We start from the raw sequence: 25,945 nt of genomic DNA, 5'->3' as shown, positions 1-25,945 counted from the left end.
TCACTCTTTGTCTACGTCACTCTCACCGCGTCACTCTTTGTCCGCGTCACTCTCACCGCGTCACTCTTTGTCTGCGTCACTCTCACCGCGTCACTCTTTGTCTGCGTCACTCTCACCGCGTCACTCTTTGTCTACGTCACTCTCACCGCGTCACTCTATGTCCGCGTCACTCTCACCGCGTCACTCTTTGTCTACGTCACTCTCACCGCGTCACTCTTTGTCTGCGTCACTCTCATCGGGTCACTCTTTGTCTGCGTCACTCTCACCGCGTCACTCTTTGTCTGCGTCACTCTCACCGCGTCGCTCTCACCGCGTCACTCTTTGTTTGCGTCACTCTCACCACGTCACTCTTTGTCCGCGTCACTCTCACCGCGTCACTCTTTGTCTGTGTCACTCTCACCACGTCACTCTTTGTCTGTGTCACTCTCACCGCATCACTCTTTGTCGGCGTCACTCTCACCGCGTCACTCTCACCACGTCACTCTTTGTCTGTGTCACTCTTTGTCCGCGTCACTCTCACCGCGTCACTCTTTGTCTGCATCACTCTCACCGCGTCACTCTTTGTCCGCGTCACTCTCACCACGTCACTCTTTGTCTGTGTCGCTCTCACCACGTCACTCTTTGTCTGTGTCACTCTCGCCGCGTCACTCTTTGTCCGCGTCACTCTCACCGCGTCACTCTTTGTCCGCGTCACTCTCACTGCGTCACTCTTTGTCCGCGGCACTCTCACCGCGTCATTCTTTACCCGCGTCACTCTCGCCGCGTCACTCTTTGTCTGTGTCGCTCTCACCACGTCACTCTTTGTCTGTGTCACTCTCGCCGCGTCACTCTTTGTCCGCGTCACTCTCACCGCGTCACTCTTTGTCCGCGTCACTCTCACCGCGTCACTCTTTGTCCGCGGCACTCTCACCGCGTCATTCTTTACCCGCGTCACTCTCGCCGCGTCACTCTTTGTCTGTGTCGCTCTCACCACGTCACTCTTTGTCTGTGTCACTCTCGCCGCGTCACTCTTTGTCCGCGTCACTCTCACCGCGTCACTCTTTGGCCGCGTCACTCTCACCGCGTCACTCTTTGTCCGCGGCACTCTCACCGCGTCATTCTTTACCCGCGTCACTCTCGCCGCGTCACTCTTGTCCGCGTTGCCCGCGTCGCTCTTCTCCGCGTCACCGATTCGTGTCATGGCAAAATAACGCGACAATAATAATGATGACGGAACAAATGCTTAAAAGTGCGCAAAGAAGCATGCGGAGATGAAAATCACCCCGAGAGAAAGACAGAGAAACACATGGCGAAGTGAGCAATGAAAGGGAAAGACGGCATGTTATCATGATTATAATGATTTTCATTTTTACCCAGGAGAACAACACTGAGTCATTGGACTCTTTTTCAGTAGGAACCTGCGTTGACATTTTATTCTAAGATGTTTTCGGCCAATTAATGATGAGTTGTGGTCTTTTTTTCACGTGTGGGAGGAAACCGAAGCACCCGGAGAAAACCCAGGTGCGCGAGGGGACAACGCTCAATCCCCGTACAGTTGCAAACAGATGGCGATTAGTCTACTTTTAGTCAACTTGCTGTACTGCTTTCTCCTGGTGAACCACAGTAGGAACCTCTTCGACGCCAACGGCGTTGCCACAACGTCTGTGCGGTGATCCACCAACCCTTGCTGCCTCCGCAGTGCCGGATTACAGGCCACGTGCATCGCCACCTATTAAAGAAATCCAGTGGGATATGGCAGAACACGTCGTCTGAAGGGATGATAGCCAGTGGTCAAGATGAATGACTGAGTGACCGGCATGGGAGGGCACACACACAGGAGAGGTTCATCCCCCATGGAGACGGAACGATGAAAATCAGCTGAGGTGCAGGCGGGTTGCTACAGAGTAGAGCTGCGAGAGATGGCGGCTGCTGCTGATGCTGCTGATGATGTCTTTCAAATCCATGGTAAATCCAAGTAAACGCTCACCGAGTGAAAGTTTGGCGCTGTAATTAATGGATAAGGGCTCAAAAAGGATGGTGCGTCTCTACCAATATTACCACGGGCTGCGAGGCTCTAAAGTGGCGCTAATAGAATAATTAAACCTTCGGGAGATCCCCGTCTGACGAGATGTATTACTCTGCGCGTCCCTGACCTCATACCGATTCCGCGTCTTCCAGCAAACATCCAATTTAACCGCCGACAGATTACTGCTGCCCAAAGCACCGCTGCTGCTTAATGGCTTCTGAGTGGCCCAAGAGATCCTTGCTGTTCTTTGGGCTTGAGGTGAGGAAGGCCAGATTGCCTCCGATCACCAATCGCTTTGACAACCGGTCGAGAGGTTATTGCCCTCCACGCACGGCTCACGACGGCCCTGCCAAAAGCAGCGAGCTGGCACCACCAAGAGCCAGCAGGAAAAGCAAATTTAATCTGGATGGCATTTGTCTCATCGCAGAAGTAACGCGCGCACACACAAACTATCACGTTCGAGTCCGTCGAATTGAAAGTCTTCCGGGGCAAATATCTTCCAGTAGCGTTTGTGTGAACAGGAGCTAAACCCCCCCCTTCGACTGGTTTCGCGACCTATCCGAGTGCCGTCGGCAGGAGCTGTGCCGTCGCGAAAGAAGTCCGCGAGCAGAGCCGTTGGGGGGGGGGGCACCGAGTGAGGGCCGTCAAGACACCGATAGAATTGTGGACACGGAGATCGTTGCGCTCTGCCACATCGGCAGATTGCCAGCAACGACTAAATAGGATGGGGGGGGGGGGGTGAGCAATCGGCGAAGGCATCTATTTCATCACCAAAAATAAATTCACTTTTAACCCCCCCCCCTCCCATTGACTAATGGACCTTCTGGACCAATGCCTTGCAGCAGCAGTAGCGGTAGCGGCAGAATGTTGTTGAAACGAAGGGAACTGTGGACGGGGTTTGCCGAGCGTGGGGTTTGCGGCTGGACAGCTCCTCGGAGAGCGTGAGAGGGCGCCGCGGAGTGCCGGGTCGGAGAGACCGATTGGCTTCCACGAGCAATCGAAACGTCGTATGCTATTATTATTATTATTTAATTTCATATCTTTCTACGTTACTTTACCGAAAGAACCAAAAATAAATTCCACAAGCAGCTTTGTGGCGTCATCTTCCTCTCTCGCTGCTGCTCCGGTGTATACTGTAGTGGCTAGGAGATGTTAACTACCTCGCTTGGTATACAAGAGGTCGCCTGCTGTATATTTCGAGGTTGCGTGTCTCTCTCGCCGTGGTCGCGTGGATTTTTCTCTGGGTCCTCCGGTTTTTTTGCCGCTCCACATTTATAATCAACGTGCGTTGAAGAGTCTTTGGCTGCTGTACATTTCCACATGATAAGCAACTTAGTTGAGTTATCATTTGTGATAGCCAGATCGCTTCCGAAAAAGATCTATATATAGCTGCAGTGGGCCCCTACCTGGTAAAATAAAATAAAGTTTAGGTTTTTTGGTTTAAATAAAAATTACAATCGAGCTGCTGTGTAGCGTTTTGCGATTGTGCCATACTGCTCTTGGACGCACTGTCATGTTGTACCGAATGATGTCCGACGTTTCGCTCCCCACTGCTTGGGAGTTTCTTCAGACAAACCATATTTGCTAACTGATTGTTTTAATCTCTTCTTGTATTTCCTTTTCTGCAATCTAAATAAATATTTATTTAGGTCTTGGCACATAAATGTGGTACCAAGCGTCTCCACAGAATATCAAGCAATTTAAACTATTTAAACAATTTTTATTTTACCAGGTAAGGCCCACTGAGCTGTATGGAACTTTTTCAGAAGCGAATGAGAGCCGAGCGTAGTGGCTTAGCACGTGGGAATTTGCAGCAGCTAAATACTCTGGAGGCGTGATTCTAAGTGTGGAGGGGAAAACCGGAGGACCCGGAGAAAAATTCCACGCGACCACGGGGAGAGAGACGCGCAAACTCCAAATGTACAGCAGGTATCGGGGTCGGGATTGAACCCACATCTCGCCACCGTGCCACTGTCCATTTGGCAGCTTCGAGCCAGGAGTGATTATTCCTCGGACCGAATGGAAACAGAAACATTCCTTCCCATTTTTTTTGGAGCGGGGATTTTTTTTGTTGCATCAGAGCACGCGGTGATCTGGAGCCGCTTCTCCTAAAAGGATTCTTTCTCTCGCTGTTGTGGGATTATCCCTCGGACCTCCACTGATCATCATCGCTTTGTGTGAAGCCATCATTGGTGGGGGGGGGGGGGGATTCATCCAGCAGTGGATAGATGATGATGATGATACAGTACTCATTGGGGATTAGTGTAAAGATCCAGCAGAGTGCCGCTGTGGTTGAGGCGCTTTTGGCTGCGAGTCTGATGAATCCTCGTCAGAGGTCAGCTGAGACCATCGTCCATTTGTGGTCTATAGAATAAGAAGGACGTCGGTGGGAAGTCAGCACCCTATCATCGGTGTACATGAATGAGCAAGTATTTTGTGTGTTTTTTAAATGCCATACGAGTGTCTTACTGACAGTGTCCTTGCCTATGAACGGTGGAGGCAGTTCAGCAGCATCGGTTCAATCAAAGCCCGACCCTGCTGACGAGGCATCGACTGCCAACGCCAGGTGCAGAGTTTGCTCGAATTGCACCGATGCGACGCTCATGGCAGACCGTGTGGTCCGATGGGTTTGGGTCACAAATTGCTTTCATTTTGTGTGTGCGCGTGTGTGTGTGTGTGGGGAGCGGTGGTGTGGCGGTTAGCGTGTGTGTGTGTGTGGAGCGGTGGTGTAGCGGTTAGCGTGTGTGTGTGTGTGTGGGGAACAGTGGTGTGGCGGTTAGCGTGTGTGTGTGTGTGGGGAGCGGTGGTGTAGCGGTTAGCGTGTGTGTGTGTGTGGGGAACGGTAGTGTGGCGGTTAGCGCCCTGCACTACGAACCTGGCGACCCGAGGTCGATTCACGCTCACGGCCAACACCCAGTGACGATTGTCTGAACCGGTCCTGGGCCTCCCCTAGGTCGACTCAGCTTCAAATGAGTACCTGGTGCAGTGTGTGGTAAACATCGCTACTGGGGAGACAAAGGCGGTGGGGCGTGGTGCTGGCCACCCACCCCCTCGTGTGCCGTTTCGGCCTTCATAGGTGCTCGCTAACGGCACTTGCCACAACAGTCTGTCCAGGCTATGCGGGGGATCTTTGTCTTTGTGTGCAGGGAGACACGTGTGGAGACAAAGTCGTTCTGTCATTCAAACCAACACAACATAGCAGGCGCGGCGTAATATATTTGACGGGCTAAAAATCGGTGACCGCCTTGGTACCATTTGTTAGCCTTTGCCAATTACCGTTGCCTTCAACCCGACATCCCGAATGGGAACACAAACATTCCTTCCCATTTTTTTTGGAGCGGGGATTTTTTTTTTTGCATCAGAGCACGCGGTGATTTGGAGCCGCTTCTCCTAAAAGGATTATTTCTCTCGCTGTTGTGAGAGACATTTCTTTTTGTTTTCTTCCAACCAGGACGAAAGATTCGCTCCGAAAGATCTCTCCTCTCTCTCTCTCTCCTATTCAGATGTTTTTTTCTTCCCTCCAGCATTCCGCCAGCACGGGCGGCGAAGGGGGGTGATGTCATGGTCTGCAGGACGCCACGTCTCTTCAGCCATGGCTGGATTCTAAAATATTATGCCCATGTTTGGGTGACATCTCTCTTCTGCGCGGCAGAACGCGGTGTTAAAGGGGGGGGGGGGTAGCGAGCGGTGGAAAGTCGCCCAACTTATGGAATCGCCGCGCTCCACCATGTAGCCTTTCATAGACTGACAGGGCAAGCGCTGTTAGCGAGCACCGATGAAGGCCGGCACGGCACACGAGGGGATGGGTGGCCAACGCCACGCCCGGCCGCCTTTGTCTCCCCAGTGGTGATGTGTCCGCACCGGGTACTCATCTGAGGCTGAGTCGACCTCGGTGAGGCCCAGGACCGGTTCAGATATAATCGACGCTGATGCTGTCCGTGAGCGGGCATTGAACTCGAGTTGCCGAGTTTGCAGCGCTGCTGTACACTACCGCACCACCAGCCACGCACGTGCGCGTGTGCCACTTCTGTTCCCCGCCCTCCTCCCCCCTGCACTCAGCCCGAACACAACTAAACAACGTAGAGGTGGGGTTGGTGGATAACGCGGAGATGGAAGCACGATGAGCGCTTCCGCCTGCCGGGCGACAAGGTGCTTACGGTGCAGAAAGGTAAGTTTTCCGAGATGCGACATCGGCAGAGTCGATATGTTGCTGCCCTGCTGTACTCAATGGGTTTAATCCAATACTCTGGTTTCTTCCCACGTACGAAAAAAACACAATAATGTAAATATAGAAATTGGTCAAACTTCTCGAAAAAAAATATTTTTAAGACACTAAGGCTTTTCTGAGAAATATGTTGCTACATTGTGGTCTTGTGTCAGCCGGGTGGGTGGCTCAGAGGTTAAGAGCACTGAGCTGACGCCGTTGAGATCCTGGGTTTGAGTCCAGGTTTGAGCCCCCTGTCGTTACGCTCGCTGCTCACATGGTAGTCAGTTGACAGTCTCAGCCCGGTCACCTATCACCGGATAAAAGCAATAAAAAAACCCCATCACATTTAATTTGGTTCTGCACTTTAATTTGACTGAATTCCATCTCTGAGAATGAATGCGCGGTTTGACGGTCACGCAATGAGCATAGCTCTCATTGGCAGGGTGGGTAGGAAATAGCTGCGCCCTATTGTCTCAAAGGGAGGCCACTTGAAGGAATCTCAGATGCTCCCCTGGAACATCAACTTATGTGGGTCATGCTCTTTTTAGCATGAAGGGTCGAAATGCCCCGAGATCCGAATGGAGACTTTGTTTAATGACATTCTGTCGTTCTTACTATGTAGCGTCACGTTTGTTACTCAAATATTAAACATTTTTTTTTATTTTGCCAGGTAAGGCCCACTCAGCTATGTAGCTCTTTTTCAGAAGCGACCAGGCCACAAATGATAGCTCAACGAAGTGGCTTATCACGTGGAAATTTATAGCAGCCAAATACTCTAAACGCGCGTTTATAAATGTAGAGGGAAAAACCGGAGGACCCGGAGAAAAATCCACGCGACCACGGGGGAGAAGATGCAAACTCCAAATATACAGCAGGCGTCAGGGTCGGGATCGGACCCACGACCTCCTGCAGACGAGGCAAGGGAACTAACATCTCCTAGCCACTGCGGCGCTGTACAGCTCAGGCGCCCTCTCGCAGCAGAGATAATGCGAGATAAAATCGATGCCGGGCGTCGACCCATCCCACGACCGCTCTGTGGTCGATGAAATAAATGCAACATTACTTTGCGGGACGACAAACAGCGACTGTGTTGCGTGGAGATTGGCCCTTGCCATGGGAAATTACCAATTTCACGACTGGCCCAAGCACCGTACTCTTCACAAACCTCATATCTCACCGGCTACGGGCTTCCTCCACTTAAAATGAAATATTCTAACTTCCCTCTCAACTTCATACATCTGCAGCAAGAGAGGTGGCAAATTTTTGATTTCGCTGTCACCTATCTTGTCTTGGTAAAGCAATTCTACAAAAAATGTGGAGAGAGAAAAAAGCATTGTGATGAAGTTCCTGCCTCGGTTTCACCTGTGCGATGACATCAGCTGCCTCTCGTCGAGGGTGTCGGTTGTAAACTCTGGTTTGGCAGTGCCCTCTGTTGGCTGATTCATCCGTTCAAAAAACCTGAACGGACCAGAGCGGTTGTCTGTCTCGTTCAGTGCACGGCAAACGAACGCGTGGATTTAAAGTTGAAAATGACATCAGGTAATTAACATAGAAAGCGATCGTTTGACACTGTAGAAGACAAACTGATGAAGGATATGTGAAGCTGGTAAGAGTGAATTGGGATGGCTTATGTCAAACAAGCCAGCACCGTCGATACCTACGTCTCACTCGGGTACGTTTTTTAATCGTGTCGAGAATGACGATGCTATCGAAGCTTATGTTTGAGTCTGCATTCGTGGTGACGTTTGGCGAATCCCCATCTCGTCGTGAAGTTATCCAGCGCAGTGAATGATGGAGCCCGCTCGATCACAAATGACTGCACACAGTGCCGGATGAAGCTCGTGCGGAACCTGTAGCATATGTTATAAAGGGGTCCTAAATGTAAAAAAACCCCATAAATTTAATTTTTAACTTACATAGCAAAGTAATTGTATTTTTTCATTTGCTATACTGACAGATAATACGACAAATCGCGAACCTTCAACTCCCAGTCGTTCATAAAAGTTGAAGGCGGTATAGTACTATAGTAATAGAGCAAGTGCAGAATCACTGAACCGGAATTGAATGCTTGAAAGCGTTTAGCGCGGGGCCCTTGAAAGTGCGGGGCCCATAGCATGTGTAGCTCCTGCATATGTCGTAGCTGCTACATGTGTAGCAACTACAGCTACTACTACATATGTAGAAGCTACTACATGTGTAGCTTCTACATGTGCAGCTACTACTACCTGTGTAGCTACTACTACATGTGTAGCTACTACATGTGCAGCTACTACTTGTGTAGCTACTACTACATATGTAGCATACACTTGTGTAGCTACTACATGTGCAGCTACTACTTGTGCAGCTACTACATGTGCAGCTACTACTACATGTGTAGCTACTACTACATGTGTAGCTACTACTACATGTGTAGCTACTACTTGTGTAGCTACTACTACTACTTGTGCAGCTACTACTACATGTGCAGCTACTACTTGTGCAGCTACTACATGTGCAGCTACTACTACATGTGTAGCTACTACTACATGTGCAGATCCTCATGCTACAAGGATAATCCGGCACTGGCCGCACAAAATAAACGTTTGCCTTAACCCAGCTCTGGTGGCCACGAGCACCAATTGAGTTCATCAATTTCCTGCTCAAACGAGCAATGAGAGAGCTCACTTTAGTTGGCCAGTCCTGAGCCGGTGGTGGCAATTCCACGTTCATATGGCGGAGGCCAGTCTCACCAATAGGATGACCATTGTTGATTTGCGACAAAGCGGTAAGTCATTTTATTGACGCTGAAAGGGATGATGGTCTGAGTTGACCCTCGACTGTGACTAGAACTTTGGAGATTGAACGGCAATGCAGATTTGTGCAATGTCACTTTGGAGTTAAAACTTGAAATTAACGGCGATTGTTTTAAAACATTTTTGACGTACCAATCGCAGGGCATTGATTTTTACACGCATCTTTTGTGCATGCATTGTGAGCTGAATAATTGATGGCGTGAATAAATGGATGCCATCGATGCACCAATACACCCCTCATACCAATGCTGGATTCTTGTGAAAAAATACTTGAGGCTTCCCTGGATAGTGTGCAGCTCTATATATTTGTTTTCGTTATTGGCATGACCAGTAGGTGAAAACATGGCAAGGTTGGCCGCCAAGGGAGGGAAGGCACCCGACTGGACATCCACCACAGGTGCAGTGGATTGTTACTTTCCAGGACCGTGAAAAGATAGTGATGGCTTAGTGAGGCATTCATTAATCCAGCAGTTGATTCATCGTAGCTGATGATAATCATCATTATTATAGGGGCGATAACATCCACTGTAAAATTAACTCCAGGCTTTCGTAATTCCTTCCATAAACCAAAGTGGCTGTAGCGGGAATGGAACTGCTGACCTGGGGGGAAAAAAAAGCCTTGTGGCCTGAGGCTAGCGCGCTGTCCAGTAAACCACGTTTCGGGTCCATTCGATTCCAATTCGGCTGCGGTCTTGCTCTAACGATATGCGGTTATTTCCCAGAACCGCCACTCATTGCATCGCAGCAAAGTGGGCACAGAAACAAACCCGTGAACATTGACTCGTAAACAAAAAAAATCAAAATGCCCCCCACCCCATGTATGTATTTGAATAAATGCATACCACGTGTTTGTCTTTGTGTCTTTGGCAGCAGTAGAGTGGCTTGCGACCCGAGTTTCAGCTCTGGCTTTGCACATCAGGGGACTGTGGTATATATAATTACAAGACAGTCCAGATTCAAAGACAAGTCTCTGATGGGATGTTTTACTTCTCTCAGACAACAGACTGGCAGACTCGGCTGGGGAGTCTGTAGACAGACTAAATGAAAAACATTAATCCAAACAACTGTGATAGTTGAGATGAAATTCAGATGAAATGCAGATATATTTCTGATCAGATTTTTGTACGTAAAACATCACAGCAATTGCACATGACTAGTATTTTATTGCCTTATTAATCATCACATCTGAAATGAATGCTGTAACATTGCATGAACAAAATCAATCATTTAGTAAAGCGATACCGATTTAAAAGTTGTTTATAGTGACATGGGGCAACACAATATTCTGCACCTAATCTAGGAATATTTGTGTTATCGTCTGGCATCTCTAAATATAAATTGTCCGTCCATCCGTCATGCTCTGTATCTCCAAAACGGTTCGTCAGAGAAAATCACGCATCAAGCCAAAAATGCTTCTCTTGCTGAGGATATTCACGGAAAATTGCTGTCTTTCCTAATTGAAAACATTTGGCACCCAAATTTTTGAAAAATTCATTCCAACATAAACCAATGGCATCTGAAATACTCCAGAAGAGTGGAGTGGATCGCAATTCATTGCAAAAGTCTACCGGTTAAAATCGGTTCCCCCATTGATTTATATTTAAAGCCGGGATGTATTCAATGCATAGAGCGCTATCAATTCCATGGTGCTCTAAGGCGGCTGTTCGCTCTTATTGAATGGTACGTTGGAACACGGAGTAACTTGCACGGGTGGTGCTCAGCCAATGAGTGTGTGCGTTGTGTCCATAGAGAGTTCATAGTCACGTGTGGCGCCTCCGGTTGGCTGTATTTTGACACGTCCACTAAAACGCTCAACCCGAGGCAGCTCCTCAAACCGTGATCTTCCTTGCTATGGCGATGCGCTCTGGCCTGCTAACCAGACCGTTCAAGAGTAATGCCCTCCGGAGCACTCTGCCCACTGACCGCGCCCCTGACGTTTAGGCACGACGTCATCGTCCTTTGAGCCAAGCCTATGACTTCACCACGGTGATGTCACATGATTGGGCTGAATGGTGACGTCATCACGCTTGACGCCGAGTAGCCACGCAACTCGTGCGGTGGTCACGTCACCACCCCGCTCATCTGCACCGTGACATTCACCACATCTCACAGCACAGAAGCCGGGTTCACGCACTCTGATGTCATGCTCCCCTCTATCACCCGCCACCCCGGGAGTGCATTCCATGAAAATATACGGGCAGTGCAAGTTCAGGGACTCCTCTACTTACGAACATTCGACTTACGAACTTTCAGAGATACGAACAAACCTGTCTGTATGTCCAGTTGCCTGTTGGACTGAGAGTCGTAAGTTCAACCGCCTCGCAATAGATGGCGGTGGTGGCATCTACATCTGCAGAACGTGAAGAACCAGTGGCATCTACATCTGCAGAACGTGAAGACCCAGTGGCATTTACATCTGCAGAACGTGAAGAACCAGTGGCATCTACATCTGTAGAACGTGAAGAACCAGTGGCATCAACATCTGCAGAACATGAAGAAGCAGTGGCATCAACATCTGCAGAACATGACGAACCAGTGGCTTCTACATCTACACTAGATTATACAACTTTTAAAGCCATTCCCCGTGTTTAGTGTACACGTGTTTGGAATCGACTTACGAACAAATCGACTTACGAACAGACCTCTGGAACCTAAGCTGTTCGTAAGTAGAGGAGTCCCTGTACAGGAATCCCCCGCTATACGTCAGGGATGCGGTTCCTAAGAAATGCTCTCTAAACTCGAAATTACTTGCAGCAAACTCTCATTTCCCACAGACTTGTTAACAAAAAGGGGCTGCATTCATTTTGGCCAATAATCGATACGTATAATTCGATACAATTTACCAGAGATGATTGAAGAGTTTGCTGATCGAGGTCTCTTGGAATGGAGAGTGTAATTATTATACAGACGAAGGCCATGCATTCTGGGAATATCGACTGCCTTTTCACCTGCTTTAAAACGCTTTGAAGCTTCTAATTTAACCTCTAGATTAATAATTTTCCTTCGCCTTCTCTTGCCAGAGACACTATCATCATTTACTGTGCATTTTTCAATGTACTTTCCAAGCCTTTTGCACTTATTTTAAGACTATCAACTCGCGCAGGGGTCGGCTGCTTCAGCGCCGCGTGCGGTGGCTCTTTAAGGACTGCTGCTCCGCGCCGTCATTTATTTAAGGGACCCACCGTCTCGTATTCACGTTGCATTGCCAAAAAAACGATGTTATCTTGGTTTGCCGACCCCCTGACCTAACGCTACGCAGTATTTCTTCCTTCGCACGTGCGCAGCGGTCACGCGAAACGGCGGGGCTGGTAGACGGAAGCCGATCACGGGCCCGGAGGGAAGTTCGGTGGCCGTCACTGCGCGTGTACAGTACGGTAGAGCCATTACATCGTAAATCAGTCCCGTTTTCGCCCGCAATGCGCTCCTCGTTGACAAGGGAAAAAATAGCACGAAAAATGTTGCCCAATTCTTTTGAAAAAAAGAACGCACACGCTAAACGCTAACACTCATAGGGCGATGCGTTCCCTAATTGACAACATACACGTGAAACAACGCATCACGTGGCCACTTACAGCGGGGGATTAATGTAACCTTTACAAAGCTTCCACAAAGAGGTCAATTGCTCCCTCTCTTCTCTCTTCTGGTGCCCTCACTGCCTTTCCCCCACATGGTGTGCGACTGAAATTCCTACAATAGACCCCCCGTGTATTGCTACAGTCCCAATAGCTGAATCAGTTCATCGCACGGCTCATGATTACAATGTTGAGAAGGAGAGGTGGGAGAGCATGTGATGGGAAAAGAGTGAGATGTGAGGAGGTAAGAAATTGCATGGGGATGGGTCGAGTGAGAGGAGAGAAGTAGGCAGTGGTGAGTCCGTGGAGGATCATGAATACGGTGATACTGAAATGAAATCGGGTTTACATTGACAGCCACTGGAGAGATTGGAGTATCGATGCTATTTGTCTCATTTACAGGTGTGGGTAAGAATTTTGGCAGTGGCAATATAAAGAATGTTGCTACTGTAAATGTCCACATGATAAGCCACTTCGTTGCGCTATCATTTGTGGCCAGGTTGCTTCTGAAAAGAGCTATATAGCTCGGTGGGCTTTACCTGGCAAGATTAAAGATAGTTTATAGTTTTATTTGCATTTTTTAAAGTTATTTATTTACCTTTCCCTATATTTTGCACCATCGTGTTTTTGTATTGTTTGTTGTTGTAACGTTCTGACCTGCCCCTACTGCATATCTGTGAACAAGAGCCTTATAGCTCATTGGATTCCTCCAGTATAAACAAATATTCAGATTCTGATGATGATGATGATGAGTAGATGAGTTTTTGGCAAAATTAATCTGCAGGAAGTTATAGAACCGATCCGAGATGAGACCACGTCATGATAGAATGCGAGAGTGGACAGTGAGGTTGGGTTTGTGTAGACCATGGAGACATCCAGTTGAGAGTCATCAGCAAGGAAATTATGGTGGACATTACGAGGGAACATTTTTGGCAAGGGCGATGAGAAATATTCAGAGCATGCAAAATGCTTACTTGGCACGGGTTATTCGAAGTGCATAAGTTGATGATCCTGTTATACTAAGAGATTCCCATTTCTTCCGTATTCACATATATTCAAAAAGCCAGAAATTCCCTGTGGAGTTGCTTTGTTAAAGTCCTCCTCTCTGACCATGCAGCATGACCATCGCCAATCGCTGGGCACCAAGCGCCACACCGAGAGGAGCAATGACAAAAGCAGCAATTAGCGTGGACAAACAATCGGGTTATTTGTGGACGCAGCAGTCACTAAACCGATTCGGGCATCTGCTCAGATAGCAGCGCCAAGCCCGAATGCTGTCACCGCGTGCGGGCGGCGGCGGCGGCGGCGGCGACGACGCCGCTAGAGCGGCAGCTTGAGCTCGGCGTGCATCGGCTCTCCCCTGAGTCCGGCCAGAAGGTTCTCGGCAGTCATCACGGCCATCTTGCTCCGCGTGTCGATCGTGGCGCTCCCAATGTGCGGCATGATCACTGCAGGAGTCAGAGTTTCAAATCGGGATTAGGGCACTACAGGGGTCAGAGTTCAAATCGGGATCAGCACACATAATGGCGGCTCCCACATGACCCAGTCGACCACACTGTGGCATTTCTAGGCTATGGAAAATTCGGGTTTAAGTTACGTTTAAAGAATACTAGCTATGATCATTTATAGCCCTTCGTTAATCCATTGCTGAATGAAGGGCATCCTCTACGTCAGTAACGGGGGTTGTCTGACCACACTTTTCCCATGCTCGTCAGTGCTGGTGGGTAAATAAGCAAAGGAGGCTCCCGGGGGAGATGCAGGACCAGTTCAGACATCACCCGCCACTGATGCTAGCCATGGCCACAAATCGACCTCAAGTCACCTGGTTCATCGCACAGTGCGGCCGTCGCCACGCCAGTGTGTGCTTGAGCGTGTGCGTGTACACACACAAGCAAGCGTTGTTATTATCGACATTCGACGCTCTGTTTATTTTCTCAATGCTCGGACCAAAACTGCCTCGCTCGCCAATTAGTGATGAGCGCCGCGGCGGTGTAGCCAGCATTTATAAAGAAGGGGCAAAAAAATATGAGGCTCGTGTTGGCACTGGGGTAATGCCAGGGACATTCTGTCTCACGAAGAGTGGGCTGTACCTCGGGGAGATATTATGGGTGGGACCCATGGCCAAATTTGGGGTCATGAATACCTCCCTATTGGGTAGTGGGTGGCTACGCGTGGGTGGCTACGCGCGTGCGTACGCGCGTGCGTGCGCGCGCACGCACGCAAGTACGGGATGCGCCCATCACTACACTCGTCTGGCAATCCCCTGGAGAGTTCATTTTGTACTCAATATAGTAAAAAAACATTTAACTGTGAGTGCCCTAAGCGCAAGTCAAACCTCAATGTGTCTCCGCGTTCTCAGATGAGTGTTTGTGCGGCGCTCATCTCCATTGGCAGCCCTGAGCCAGCGGTGGAAATTCCACATTACTTTAGCGGAGGCCACTTGCAGATATAAGAGCATCGACTTTGTCACATCATTCAATTTTACCCACCAAAGTTGAACCAATGCATGACTGGGATTTGAACCTTGCAACCTTCTTCCCACTTTGAGCAAAGCATCCTGCTGCAACACTACTTGGCCAGATACACTGATGACCAATCAAATGTTTAAAGTGTCTCCATGGCTGCACTGACCAATTTCACGTCCCTCAGCGGTGCTCCCTTTACACCACGATACAATACCTTTTGATTTATACAGTGCCCAAGCGCGACCGCACCCCGAGAAGCAAATACAGAAACATTGGGCATAGTCAGTTTACAGATGGAGGCGGTCCGTCTTGGGAAGAGTAAAAAAAGGAAGGGATCTTGAGGCTCGACTGGAACAGGGGCAAGGTGTTGACAGCACGGATGGCGGGGTGAGGGGAGTCCCAGTAATGGCGACAGTGCAGGAGATTGAGCGACCTTCCTCTGAGCGAAGCGTCACCAGGGCGGGGTTCCGACAGCAAGCGACGGCTGCTCGAGCGGGAAAGTGGACAGAGTAAGGCGAGATGGATGTAAGTATGTTTAACTTCTTTCGAAACAGTACGTAGCCAGACCGTGCTAATCGGAGGTGCGGGGGGAAGGGTAATAAACTAAACACAAAAAGCAGAGATGAGAGGGGTGAGAAGTAGGCAGGGGAGGCTCCAGATGGATGAGGCGCTACGGACTGCCAATCGGGATCTGGAACTTACAACCCCGTTGCTGAGTCGGGTACTATTGCCAGTGCCACCTGGCCAGATACTCGGAAAAATTACTTGGGAATTAAAGAGTTCACTGGGCAGCTAAGGTGGGGGGGGGGGGGGGGCGGGGGGGGTGCGCTGGGCAGGGCACGGCTGAAAAAAAATTCCAGAGACTCATTGAGGCCTTCCTAGGTAAACGAGTGGAAACAAATAAATATATAACATAAACCACTGAGCTAATCCTGCTCGGGTCATGCATTTTCTGAGATAAAACTTAACAGCCCTTGCAATTCTAATGCTGGATGAAGAAGCCCTCCCGCACGCTGTGTCAGTCCTGGTCGCTGTTTGACCATACTTCACCACGCTGGTCACAGTGTGGTTTGATGGAAGGGCAGAGGCTCAGGACCGGTGGAGACATTACTCACCACTGATGTTAGACGTGGCTGGGATTCAACCTCGGAGAGCAGTGGGTTTCATTGTGCAGCGTGCTAACCACTGCTTCACCCAGAGCAGGCCATAGTCCAATAGTCAAGAAGTCTAGCCCTTCCAGAATATTATTACAATATTAATCAAGAGAGATGTGACCACAGCATAGGAAAAAAATACACGGTGGCCCTAAAATTTAAAACAATAATATATATGTAATGTTTAGGCTATGGCCGTTATAGTGGACAGGTGGAGCGTCGTTACCACAGTTGCTGAGGCTGAGAAGAGGGTGGTCGGTGGGCAGGGGCTCCGGAGTGGTTACGTCCAGCCCGGCCGCCGCGATCTCCCCCGACGTCAGGGCATCGTAGAGGTCATCTTGGTTCACGATGAGGCCCCTGGGGCAGAAGAACGAAAACAAAAAAAACCTTTCCGCGGGAGCCAGAGTGGGAAAAAAACCTAGCACACGTGTTGGAAATATCAAAATTCCTCAGCGATTTTTTTTTTAAAGGGCTAAGTTAATTAGAAAGAAAAACGCAGGGGAGGATGCCTTTAATGGTGCAAATTGTATGTGCACGATCATCATCAGCATGATCAATCCAATGCTGGATGAAGGGCTCCGCAAGTCTTGGCCATCTCTCACGATCCCGCGGTGTAATATGCACAGTTAAAACAATGACATCAATAGAGATTTTGAAAGTGGCCTCTGTATCTATTGCATAACACTCACTCGTGTTTAAGCCTGACCGGGTGGCGCTGTGGTAAAAGTACTTGACTGCAAGTTCAAATCCCGGTCTGTGGTCGACTCGATCATCATCCATCCACGGCCACAAAAAAAAGTACCACTTAGTAATGGGCATTAACAGCGGTTGCCTTAACGGATACTTGCTGCCTCCAACCACAGGAATGAGGAATTTACACCACTGGTTCAGCATTGCAAACAGGAGATGAGAATTTCCCTATGGTTGTTTGGGCAGAGAGATGCTTTGGGTTTGTTGTTGTGTCTAATGGAGAAACTATGTAATGAATAAGGAGCCAGTATTACAAGTAGGCTTTCGCGACCAATATCATCCATATTAAAGTTTTTTTTGGTTAGATGTCGTACTGTATTGTAAATGTTGTGACTCTGCTCTCCAATACAATGGTGTGCTGTACTTGTACCAGATTGGCACGTTCTGTTTATGTGACAAACCTTACTAGTTGGCTGTGACGGGTAGTGGTGGGTTTAATTACACATTTATATATTTATGCGGTCTAACCCAATCAGCGGCCATAAAAAATTTGTTTGAATAGGGGGGGGGGGAAAAAACTCGAAAGCACGTGGACCACTGCAAAGAACCGCAGTAAGAATATTCACCATTGAATCACAAAGCAAATAACTCAATTGCCACAACTGCCTCAAAACTTGTGCGGGGAATTAGCAAAATACATTTTTGGCTGCATAACGACGGAATGCGAAAGACCATTTAACGTCAAAGAGATCCTCCCCTCTTGCAATAAGTGTCTGGTAAAAACTGTTACAATAGGGAATGGCTTGCACATGCATGGTTTCTGTAATGTTTTCGTGTTTGTCCTCAAAAATATTCACACAATGAGCCGTCAAACCGCGCACGACGCGGCGAGATGACGTCACGCGTCACGTGATGCCTTTCCTTTCGGCACTCGATTTGCGGCTCCTTTTTAGCGCCGGCGTTCATTGTCATGTTTTTGGGCGACACGGCTCAATTTGGCAGGTTTTTTTTTGCGGGCAGGCGCCTAATGGCAACGCGACTTTGCACTCAGATTTCGTGCTTATCGGATCACCGCTCCAATACAAATTGGCACGCACGGTTGGCTACGTACGGCGCGAACGAAATCCAACGTACATGCATACGTCGTTACGAGCGTCATCGTGCCCGCCTGTTACAACGAAGGACAGGATGCCCGCGAACGCTTCCAGCCACGGTCGAAAAGCCTGCCGAAAACTGGCGGCTCGAAGGTTCATCAGGAGGCAGCGGAGGAAGTTACCGGCTGACGTTGATGAACACGGCGGAGCGTTTCATGCGGGCGAACGCTTCACGGCCAAAGAGCCCCCGAGTGGCGTCCGTGAGCGCACAGCTCACCACCACGAAGTCGGCCTCCCGCAGCAGCCCCTGCAGCGGCACTGCGCATGGCGGCAGCGGCGGCGGTGGGGAGCGTCACGTCGGCACGTCCGGGCAAAAAGGAAAATAATCAAGGCCTGCGTCGGACACAAACTAATCAAGGCCTGCGTCGGACACAAACTAAAATCATCCAGCAGGGCGGAGATGCTGTGGTACAAGCAATGCGAGCGCACATTTTGATGACGTGTCGGCCTATGACCATTTTATAGCGTGATAAGAATTTACATTTGTCAAACCACTGCTGGATGTATGCTAGTTGAACTTCTTTTGCACCATACGTAACCAATCGTGCTAATTCGAGGTGCGGGGGAAGGACAACAAACTAAATACAAAAATCAGTTTGAAATGGGTTTTCAATCGAGATTTAAAAGTGCATAGCTCCAGTGGGTTTCCCAGATCGGGTGAAGGCCTCCACATGCAGCATCGATCACTGCAGATGTTGGAAGGGGCGGCCCAAGATTGGTGAAGCGATCACTCGTCATTGGTGTTGCCGTGAGCGGGAATCGAACTCGGGACGCTGGATTCATATCGTAGCGCACAAACCACTGCACCGCCGCTTCTTCCCCGTTTACTGCTCTGGGGTTCAGGAAAATTATAAACCACCTTGGGGAAAGTTAACAGTGGTCACATTATGGAGGGACTAGCATCCAACCAGGGGCATGTGGATTTTACATCACTGGCTAAAGGCCTCCATGGAAAATGAGTAGAAGCCTTCATGCTCATCGGAATATCGAGACACTGACTTTGAGATGCAAAAGAGGATAGGCAGCACGAACTACAAATCGGGAACACCGGTCAAGTAGCGGTGCTATTGAAAGCTCCGATGTTAAACCCGAATGTATCCGTGCACAACAAACACAGCAGCAGGTATCGGGGAAACAGGACTGCGAATGAAAATGCAGCTGGCGTGTTCGCCAACGTTGCAAACTCTCAAAACATTTCCTGCACGTGGAGATTGAACTGACCCCAGCTTAATCAGTTTCCAACCCCCCGAAAGAAAAAAAAAACGGAGCATGCCGAGTAATATTCGGGCGGTCGCATTGCAGCTCTCAAAGAGTGGGGGGGGGGGGGGGGGAAGGATCTCAACCGGAAGGGTGCATATTCAAAGGAAATAATTAAGCCTATTTTGGGGTTGTGGCGTCAGTTGCCGTGCCATTAGGCAAAAGCTACCTGTCTTTCTCCTGCCCCGTGATTAAAGGTCAGACCGGTGCGTTGAGTGAAGCAAGGTCCCCCCCCCCCCCCACCCTCCTTGGCGTCATCTTAATTGGCCTGAACTGTAGCCGGTCATTAAATCAATTAGCCATCGCACATCGAGCCAAACGCACATTCCTTGTGGATCAGATGACCCGCAATACAGCTCGGAGATTCATAATTAAGCACAACCTTTTAAAGAGTGGAAGCACAGTAGGAAACTGAGATTGTTGAAATGTATGTTTTAAGATGTAACTTAACATGTCTGGATTGTACTTATGTTCGTTTGCATTTAAGCACGAGCCACTTCTGCAGTTTGCAGGCATTTCCGTGTGTGCACTTGGAAATAAATCAGTATGGCTCTGAACAAATGAGCAACAGGACAGTGCTCATCTCCCATTGGCTGCCCTGAGCCACTGTCGAAAATTACACTTCTCACTAACTGTAAATGATCCACATATAATAATAATTATGATGGCCCGAGTCGATCCTTGACCGGGATTTGAACTTGCATCTTTTCCACTCGTTCGTCAAACACTCTGACCGCGCCATCCCAGCCAGCTTAATGTTAGTGCAGCTTCACGTTAACTTGCTTCCCAGATGGCCAGTACACCACTCGATTGTTTATTAAGAAAAACGTCTAACTTTTTACCTTTGTAGTGGAACTCGGCGACAGTTGGCGATTCATTATGTTAAGCTCTTGGCCCGGGAATAAGAACCCACATCCGCCTTGAGAAAGCCAGGCAGATGCTCTTCTAACCGCGAAGCAATGAAGCTCATTAGGCTCTTCTCATTTCGCACGGCTGCAAAAATTGCTCCATTCCGTCTTCGGCCCGCTTCCACAGGAAATCTCTTGGCAGGACGCGGAGTCACACAATTGCGCATGCCACTGTTCCGCTCCGCCACAGGCGGTGGAGAAAGTTGCCAGGATTTTACTCCGCTTGGTGCCACACAGCCCTGCACTCAGCTCTCGCAGGGTACGACGGATCTCCTGCAAACGCCGTCGCGACGCAATGTCGCTTCCCTGCGAATGCTTCGGCACTGTGAATAAACTGATGTGCCGTGTGGTCTCTCAGGTGAGTGGTATCTGAACGTGATGATGTATGTCCATATGCTGGGGCAATTGTATTTTTGCATTGTTGCGCGCGACGTCTGACGATTTTACTTCACATGCCTGGAGCTTCTTTACAAACTGAATTTATACGGTATGACCCAAAAACCCATCGGAGGGTTACACAGCACAACCGCGATTTTTTGTTACCGGGTAAGGCCCACTGAGCTACATAGTTATTTTTCAGACGCAACCTGGCCACAAATTATAGCTGAACGAAGTGGCTTATCATGTGGAAATTTATAGCAGCCAAATACCCTAAACGCATGTTTCTAAATGTGGAGGGGAAAACCGGAGGACCTGGAGAAAAGTCCACACGACCATGGAGAGAGAGACATGCAAACTCCAAATATACAGCAGGCGTCAAGAGTTGAGATCGAACCCACGACCTCCTGAGTACGGGGCAAAGTAGTTCACATCTCGCCATTACGGCACTACTACGTGCGTGGTAGCAGTCCCAACTTCTGCTTCGATGTCCGTGGCTTTGCGGCTAGCTGGGCCACTTTGAAATTGTGCCCGGCTGCGACGTACTACAAATGAAATCCGGAAATGAATGTTTGATCCTCACAGAACTGAGCGTCCAGCCTCCGCTCCGCGTCCGGCTTTGGGTTGCGTCCTGTGTACAGCACTCGCCGCACGCCGAACGGCTTGAGACGCTCGCACACCGCCATCCCTGAGACGACGCGGGGGGGGAGGGGGGGGGATATGGGAGACACGGGAGGGGGGTTACGATGTTCACGACGACGCACAAGGCAACAAATGCCCACCGATGCCGCTCCGTTTGTGGCTTTAATCCGAGCCTCGTTCAATCCGAGCTTTCGAGGGTCAACAGGCAGCGTTGCGCATAGAAATACATTTACTGGTAGGAACGAAGTTGTAAACTGAGTGTACCAGCCTGCAATAGATTAATGTGTCCGTCCGTCCGTCCCCTTTCAATACTTTAACGAAGTGAAATCTCGTGCTGTTGGGTGTAAAATCAGCAATAGACAGCGCAGAGACTTGTCCTACCAGCCCACCCTGCAGGAACCTTTTAATGGAATGCAATTGATAAAAGTAATCGGCTTAATTAAGAAGTGCAAGTATAGTAATAGGTTTTACCCTTTTAATTGGCACAAAAACTGACACCTTTATTCAAGGCATCATGTTTGCAATAACCACAACACAAGCAGTCAAAATGCAGACAAAAGAGACAACTCTGATAATAATATTGGCACTGTCCTTGAGAAAAAAAAAGTGCAAGTATATAGACTGTTTATCGATCTTTACAACCTTGTGTCTGCAGAGAAAAATCTACCGTTCTATGCTGGGGGCAAATATTCCCAAACTGCTGTTGACCTCCAATAAAAGTAACCCCCACTTTTGGAACATGGGCTGAGGTGATGACACCAAAAAATCCAGACAGTTTTAGTTCGTTGTCCTTCCTCCGCACCTCCGATTAGCATGGTTGGTTACGGACGGTGCAAAATAAGTTCAACATGCATATACAACCTACTTCCTGTGCTGGAATCAGCGAGGCTCCCCTCCTAACACAGCAGGTGGGTGCCTCACATGTAACAGCGATGACCTGAACTACCCTCCTAATCCACCAACCCCCCCTCCACCCAAACCCCAATGCAGGTCAAAGGTGAGTGCCACCACACGTGGATTTGGGGCCAAATTACAACCTTCATCTGGACCCAATAAACGGCAGGGCACGGGGGAAAGGGCACGGGGGAGGGGGGGGGGAAACGAAAGGCTTACCAATGCGGCCCAGCCCCACCACACCCACAGTGCTGCCACTCAGACCCTGGCCACACATCCACATGGGCTTCCACGTGCCCCATCCTCCACTGGAAAAAGGGGGTGGGAAGGAGATGGCACGGGGGGGTGGAGGGGGGGGGGGACAGAAGGAGGATTGAGTTACAGAGTTACGTGCCACTGTGTGGATTTTCACGGACGCGCTGCTGTCCAGCTCTCCGCCGTATTTGCGGGGTCGTACTGCCGCGCTATCTTTGGGCCCGGCCGCGATGCCCGGGCGTTTCGCTTTGCATGCCGGCAAACATCGTCAGGAACCCGGGGGCGGGGGGGAGGGAGTCGAGGCATTTTTCTCCCAAGCACGTGGAGCGAAACGTCGGACAACATGCCGAACAAAACGCGTCACGACCCGAGAGGGCAGCGGAGAGCCGTAGGATTGAGTTACACCCCAAACCACTGAGAGGGGCTGTGTCACTGCCGCGTATTTATTTACACTGCCGCCATGCGGCTTAACTCGTCAAACATTCCGTTTCCACTAAGCGCTTTCAAAACGACCTTTCTCCGACAACACCGCTTCTGCGTTTGTTACAGCGCTTATCTGTCAAAGTACTGTGCTTGTAGCGTGAGATTAATCGATATTACACCTGCGTGACATATTGTCTTGGTCATAAATTAGCTATTACACTTGCACCTATATTCAATATGGTAGTATTATAGCCCTGTTAGAGCAGACAGCTCAAATCATGATTGGATTTTAAATCAAGATCAAGGGGTTGACTCAGCTCATCACCCTCGTGGGACTGATGTATTGGGTACCACTTTGTGACGAGTTAACAGTGGTTTTCTTGTGAAGAGGCTGCCACCATGATGTATGTTGAACTTCTTTCGCATCGTACATAACCAACCATGATGCTAATCAGAGGTGCAGAAGGACAGCAAACTAAACACAAAAAATCATCACTGTCATTATAAGCCATGATCAATTCACTGCCAGATGAAGGCCTCAATCTGTCACCATTTTTCGCAGTCGTGCAATGGAACAATCCATATAGCTAATTGTATTGCTCCATCTCCGTGGTTAAGAGCATGTTCCCTCCTACTGAACATCTGGGAAAAAGAGCTTTATACCTCATCAGATTCCTCCAGGATAAATATTCTGAGTCTGATTCTTTGGCTGCCACTCTTTCATTGGTCTCGACCATCGACCATTATCCCTGCTATTGAAGTGTTCTGCCCAAACCCGCCCTACTTTTCTTGACGGTCACCATAATGTGTCGAACTTAATACATGTCTCTCGATGGAACGCAATATACAATCAACCGACTCTGGGACTCCCAACTGAGATGAGCTAACCAAGCATTCCAATACAGGACCACAGAGCTTGGAAGATCATTGGCGCAGATTCTGACTGCTCTCTCATGCGTCTGTGGTTTGCCATGCCTCCGAATAATTCTCTCTCTCACTACGGAGGGGGGGAACCAGAATGGGAGGAGGGGGGTTGGTAAACGAAAACTGTGCGCATTATAAATTCTGCGCATTTGGCACTGACCATCGCTCGTTTGTGCACACGGAGACACTGAGTTTTGGCATGTTTGTTAAATTAGTTTCTCAATAGCACTCTGATGCCAGTGTGCTTCCCCACCGAGTCAGTTTGCATTGACGTCCAAGGTTAAATTCCTGCAGCTGTCCAGTAATGCATGGAGCGAATTATCAAAATGCAGAGTCATCTACAAAGCGTTTGTGAACACAGCCTGCGGTGTGGCACGCAGCAGAGTATTCCCACTTCGTGCCCGTATCACAGCAGCGAATATTATCACAACCAGATTGTAAGAAAAAGGTTATAATTGACAAATAATATCACGTTGATATTTGCCAAAACTGAATATAGTCAGATGTGTGTTGAACTTGTTTCGCACCGTACGTAGCCAACCGTGCTAATCAGAGGCGTATGATTTGACATCTTAAATGGGCTTTCACTCTAAAATCTAAGGAGCATTAAACCACATTATTCTGTACAGGCAGTCCCCGGGTTACAGAAGGGTTAGGTTCCCCAGAATGATCCATAACCCGAATTTTCCGTATGTCAGAAACTGAAACATTTTCCCCCAAAATGAAGATAAAATCCCATAGCAGGAAAGAGTTGTGCCTCCCCTACCCAATCACTAGTTCGTTTTCTCTCAGTGTCATACAGAATGAAAATAATGACATAACGCTACGAAAAATTCCATTTACCTTAATCCTAGTGAAGCTCGGGCTTAGTGAAGGCGGCATTGTGGTGGAGTGAGGTGTCAGGTGGGCCACCTTACACCTCACTCCGCGGTATTCATCCGCAATCTCACCGTGCTGCACCATTCGCGCTTTCGTAACAAACGCAAACATTTCCGCATGCTGAACATTTTTTTTGTACACGATTTATGGAAGCATTTCCGTAAAGTCGGATTCCCGTAAGTCGGGTCTTCCGCAACACGAGGACTGCCTGTATATGTCACATTGAAGAATTTTAAATAGTTATTTGATCTTGGGTGTAGCAGTGACAAAATGTTTAGCGCACTGCGCCATGGACCTGCCAATCTTGAGTTCGATTTCTGGCCACCGCAGCGAACATCAGCGGCGAGTGATATCTGAACCAGTCCTAGGCTTCCCTTTCCACCGACGTGGTGAATATGGTCAATCCACATGACCAACACGGCCTTCAGCCAGAAGTGGATTGATAAAGGACTGTAAATTATACGTATAAGTTAGAGAAATAAAGGCTGTAAATTATACATACATACAAGTTAGATAAATCATATTAAATAACCTGCTAGTAGCAGGTAAATAAAACTTGCAAGATGCTCTATTAAGCATCAACTTACAATCAACAGTTCGAATACAGCAACCCCTTACCCATCGCGGGGGTTACGTTCTTGAAAGTAGTCGCAATCGGCAAATCCGCGACCCGCAAACTCAAAGGCAAAGGGGAAAACTCGGGTTTGGTTCACAGTTCGGAATACGCCACCACCCCCCTCCTCCTTTGGTTAAATGTTACCCTACATCAACCCAAACACAAAACAGGAAGTATTTTGAATGTAAAATATATTTTCGGGTGTTAAATACAACTTGCAAGGTAAATGTATAGAATGAAAAAAGTGAATTTAGTGTACACGTATTCGTGTAGAACACAGGAAGAAAAAATGTGCGGCTGAACCTCACTGCCTCCTCGCTGGAGACGGGGAACGCCACGTGACCTGGGTCCCGCTTCAGAGACAAGATGGGGACACGACGGCACGTGTTCTTCCACGGCAACATCATCGCGAGCAATACAGCTACAATACGTACAGGAATGGTCGAGCTACAGGGACGCGATCGGCAAACTGTACCTCAAAGCGATTCGGCGTGAAACCGCAAAATTGCGACAGCTAAACCCGCGAGAGGGAAGGATTTGCTGTACGAATAAAGTTTTGTGTAAGTAGCATCGTCATTCATGCAAACTGCATCTCACAGGTGGACTTCTCCACAAATGTGGCTGTCGCCTCATGGAGCTGGTTGTAATTACTGGCGAAACGTCGTACTCAGATTGTAAATGTTGTGGCTTGGCTCTCCAACACACCGGTTAGTGCTGTACTAGTGACGAA

The 25,945-nt window shown here is 48.8% G+C and overlaps 1 protein-coding gene across 2 annotated transcripts in view; it reads right to left on the bottom strand.

The window, feature by feature from the left end:
* Positions 1-9,959: 9,959 nt before the first annotated feature.
* The window catches only part of GRHPR (glyoxylate and hydroxypyruvate reductase), a 35,933-nt gene continuing 19,947 nt past the window's right edge, over positions 9,960-25,945 (bottom strand). For both annotated transcript variants that reach the window (XM_032969490.2, XM_076073387.1), the window contains 5 exons: positions 22,338-22,426; positions 21,166-21,270; positions 18,162-18,297; positions 16,422-16,552; positions 9,960-14,024 (listed from right to left, as the gene is read on the bottom strand). In XM_032969490.2, coding sequence (XP_032825381.2) covers positions 13,897-14,024; positions 16,422-16,552; positions 18,162-18,297; positions 21,166-21,270; positions 22,338-22,426 — 589 coding nt within the window. In that variant the 3' untranslated portion in view covers positions 9,960-13,896. The remainder of the gene's footprint in view (positions 14,025-16,421; positions 16,553-18,161; positions 18,298-21,165; positions 21,271-22,337; positions 22,427-25,945) is intronic.

The sequence above is a fragment of the Petromyzon marinus genome, chromosome 41 (genome assembly GCF_048934315.1).
Source record: "Petromyzon marinus isolate PM22_M1 ecotype Great Lakes invasive population chromosome 41, UKy_Petmar_22M1.pri1.0, whole genome shotgun sequence".
Lineage (NCBI taxonomy): Eukaryota > Metazoa > Chordata > Hyperoartia > Petromyzontiformes > Petromyzontidae > Petromyzon > Petromyzon marinus.
This window is presented reverse-complemented; position numbering and strand designations above follow the sequence as displayed.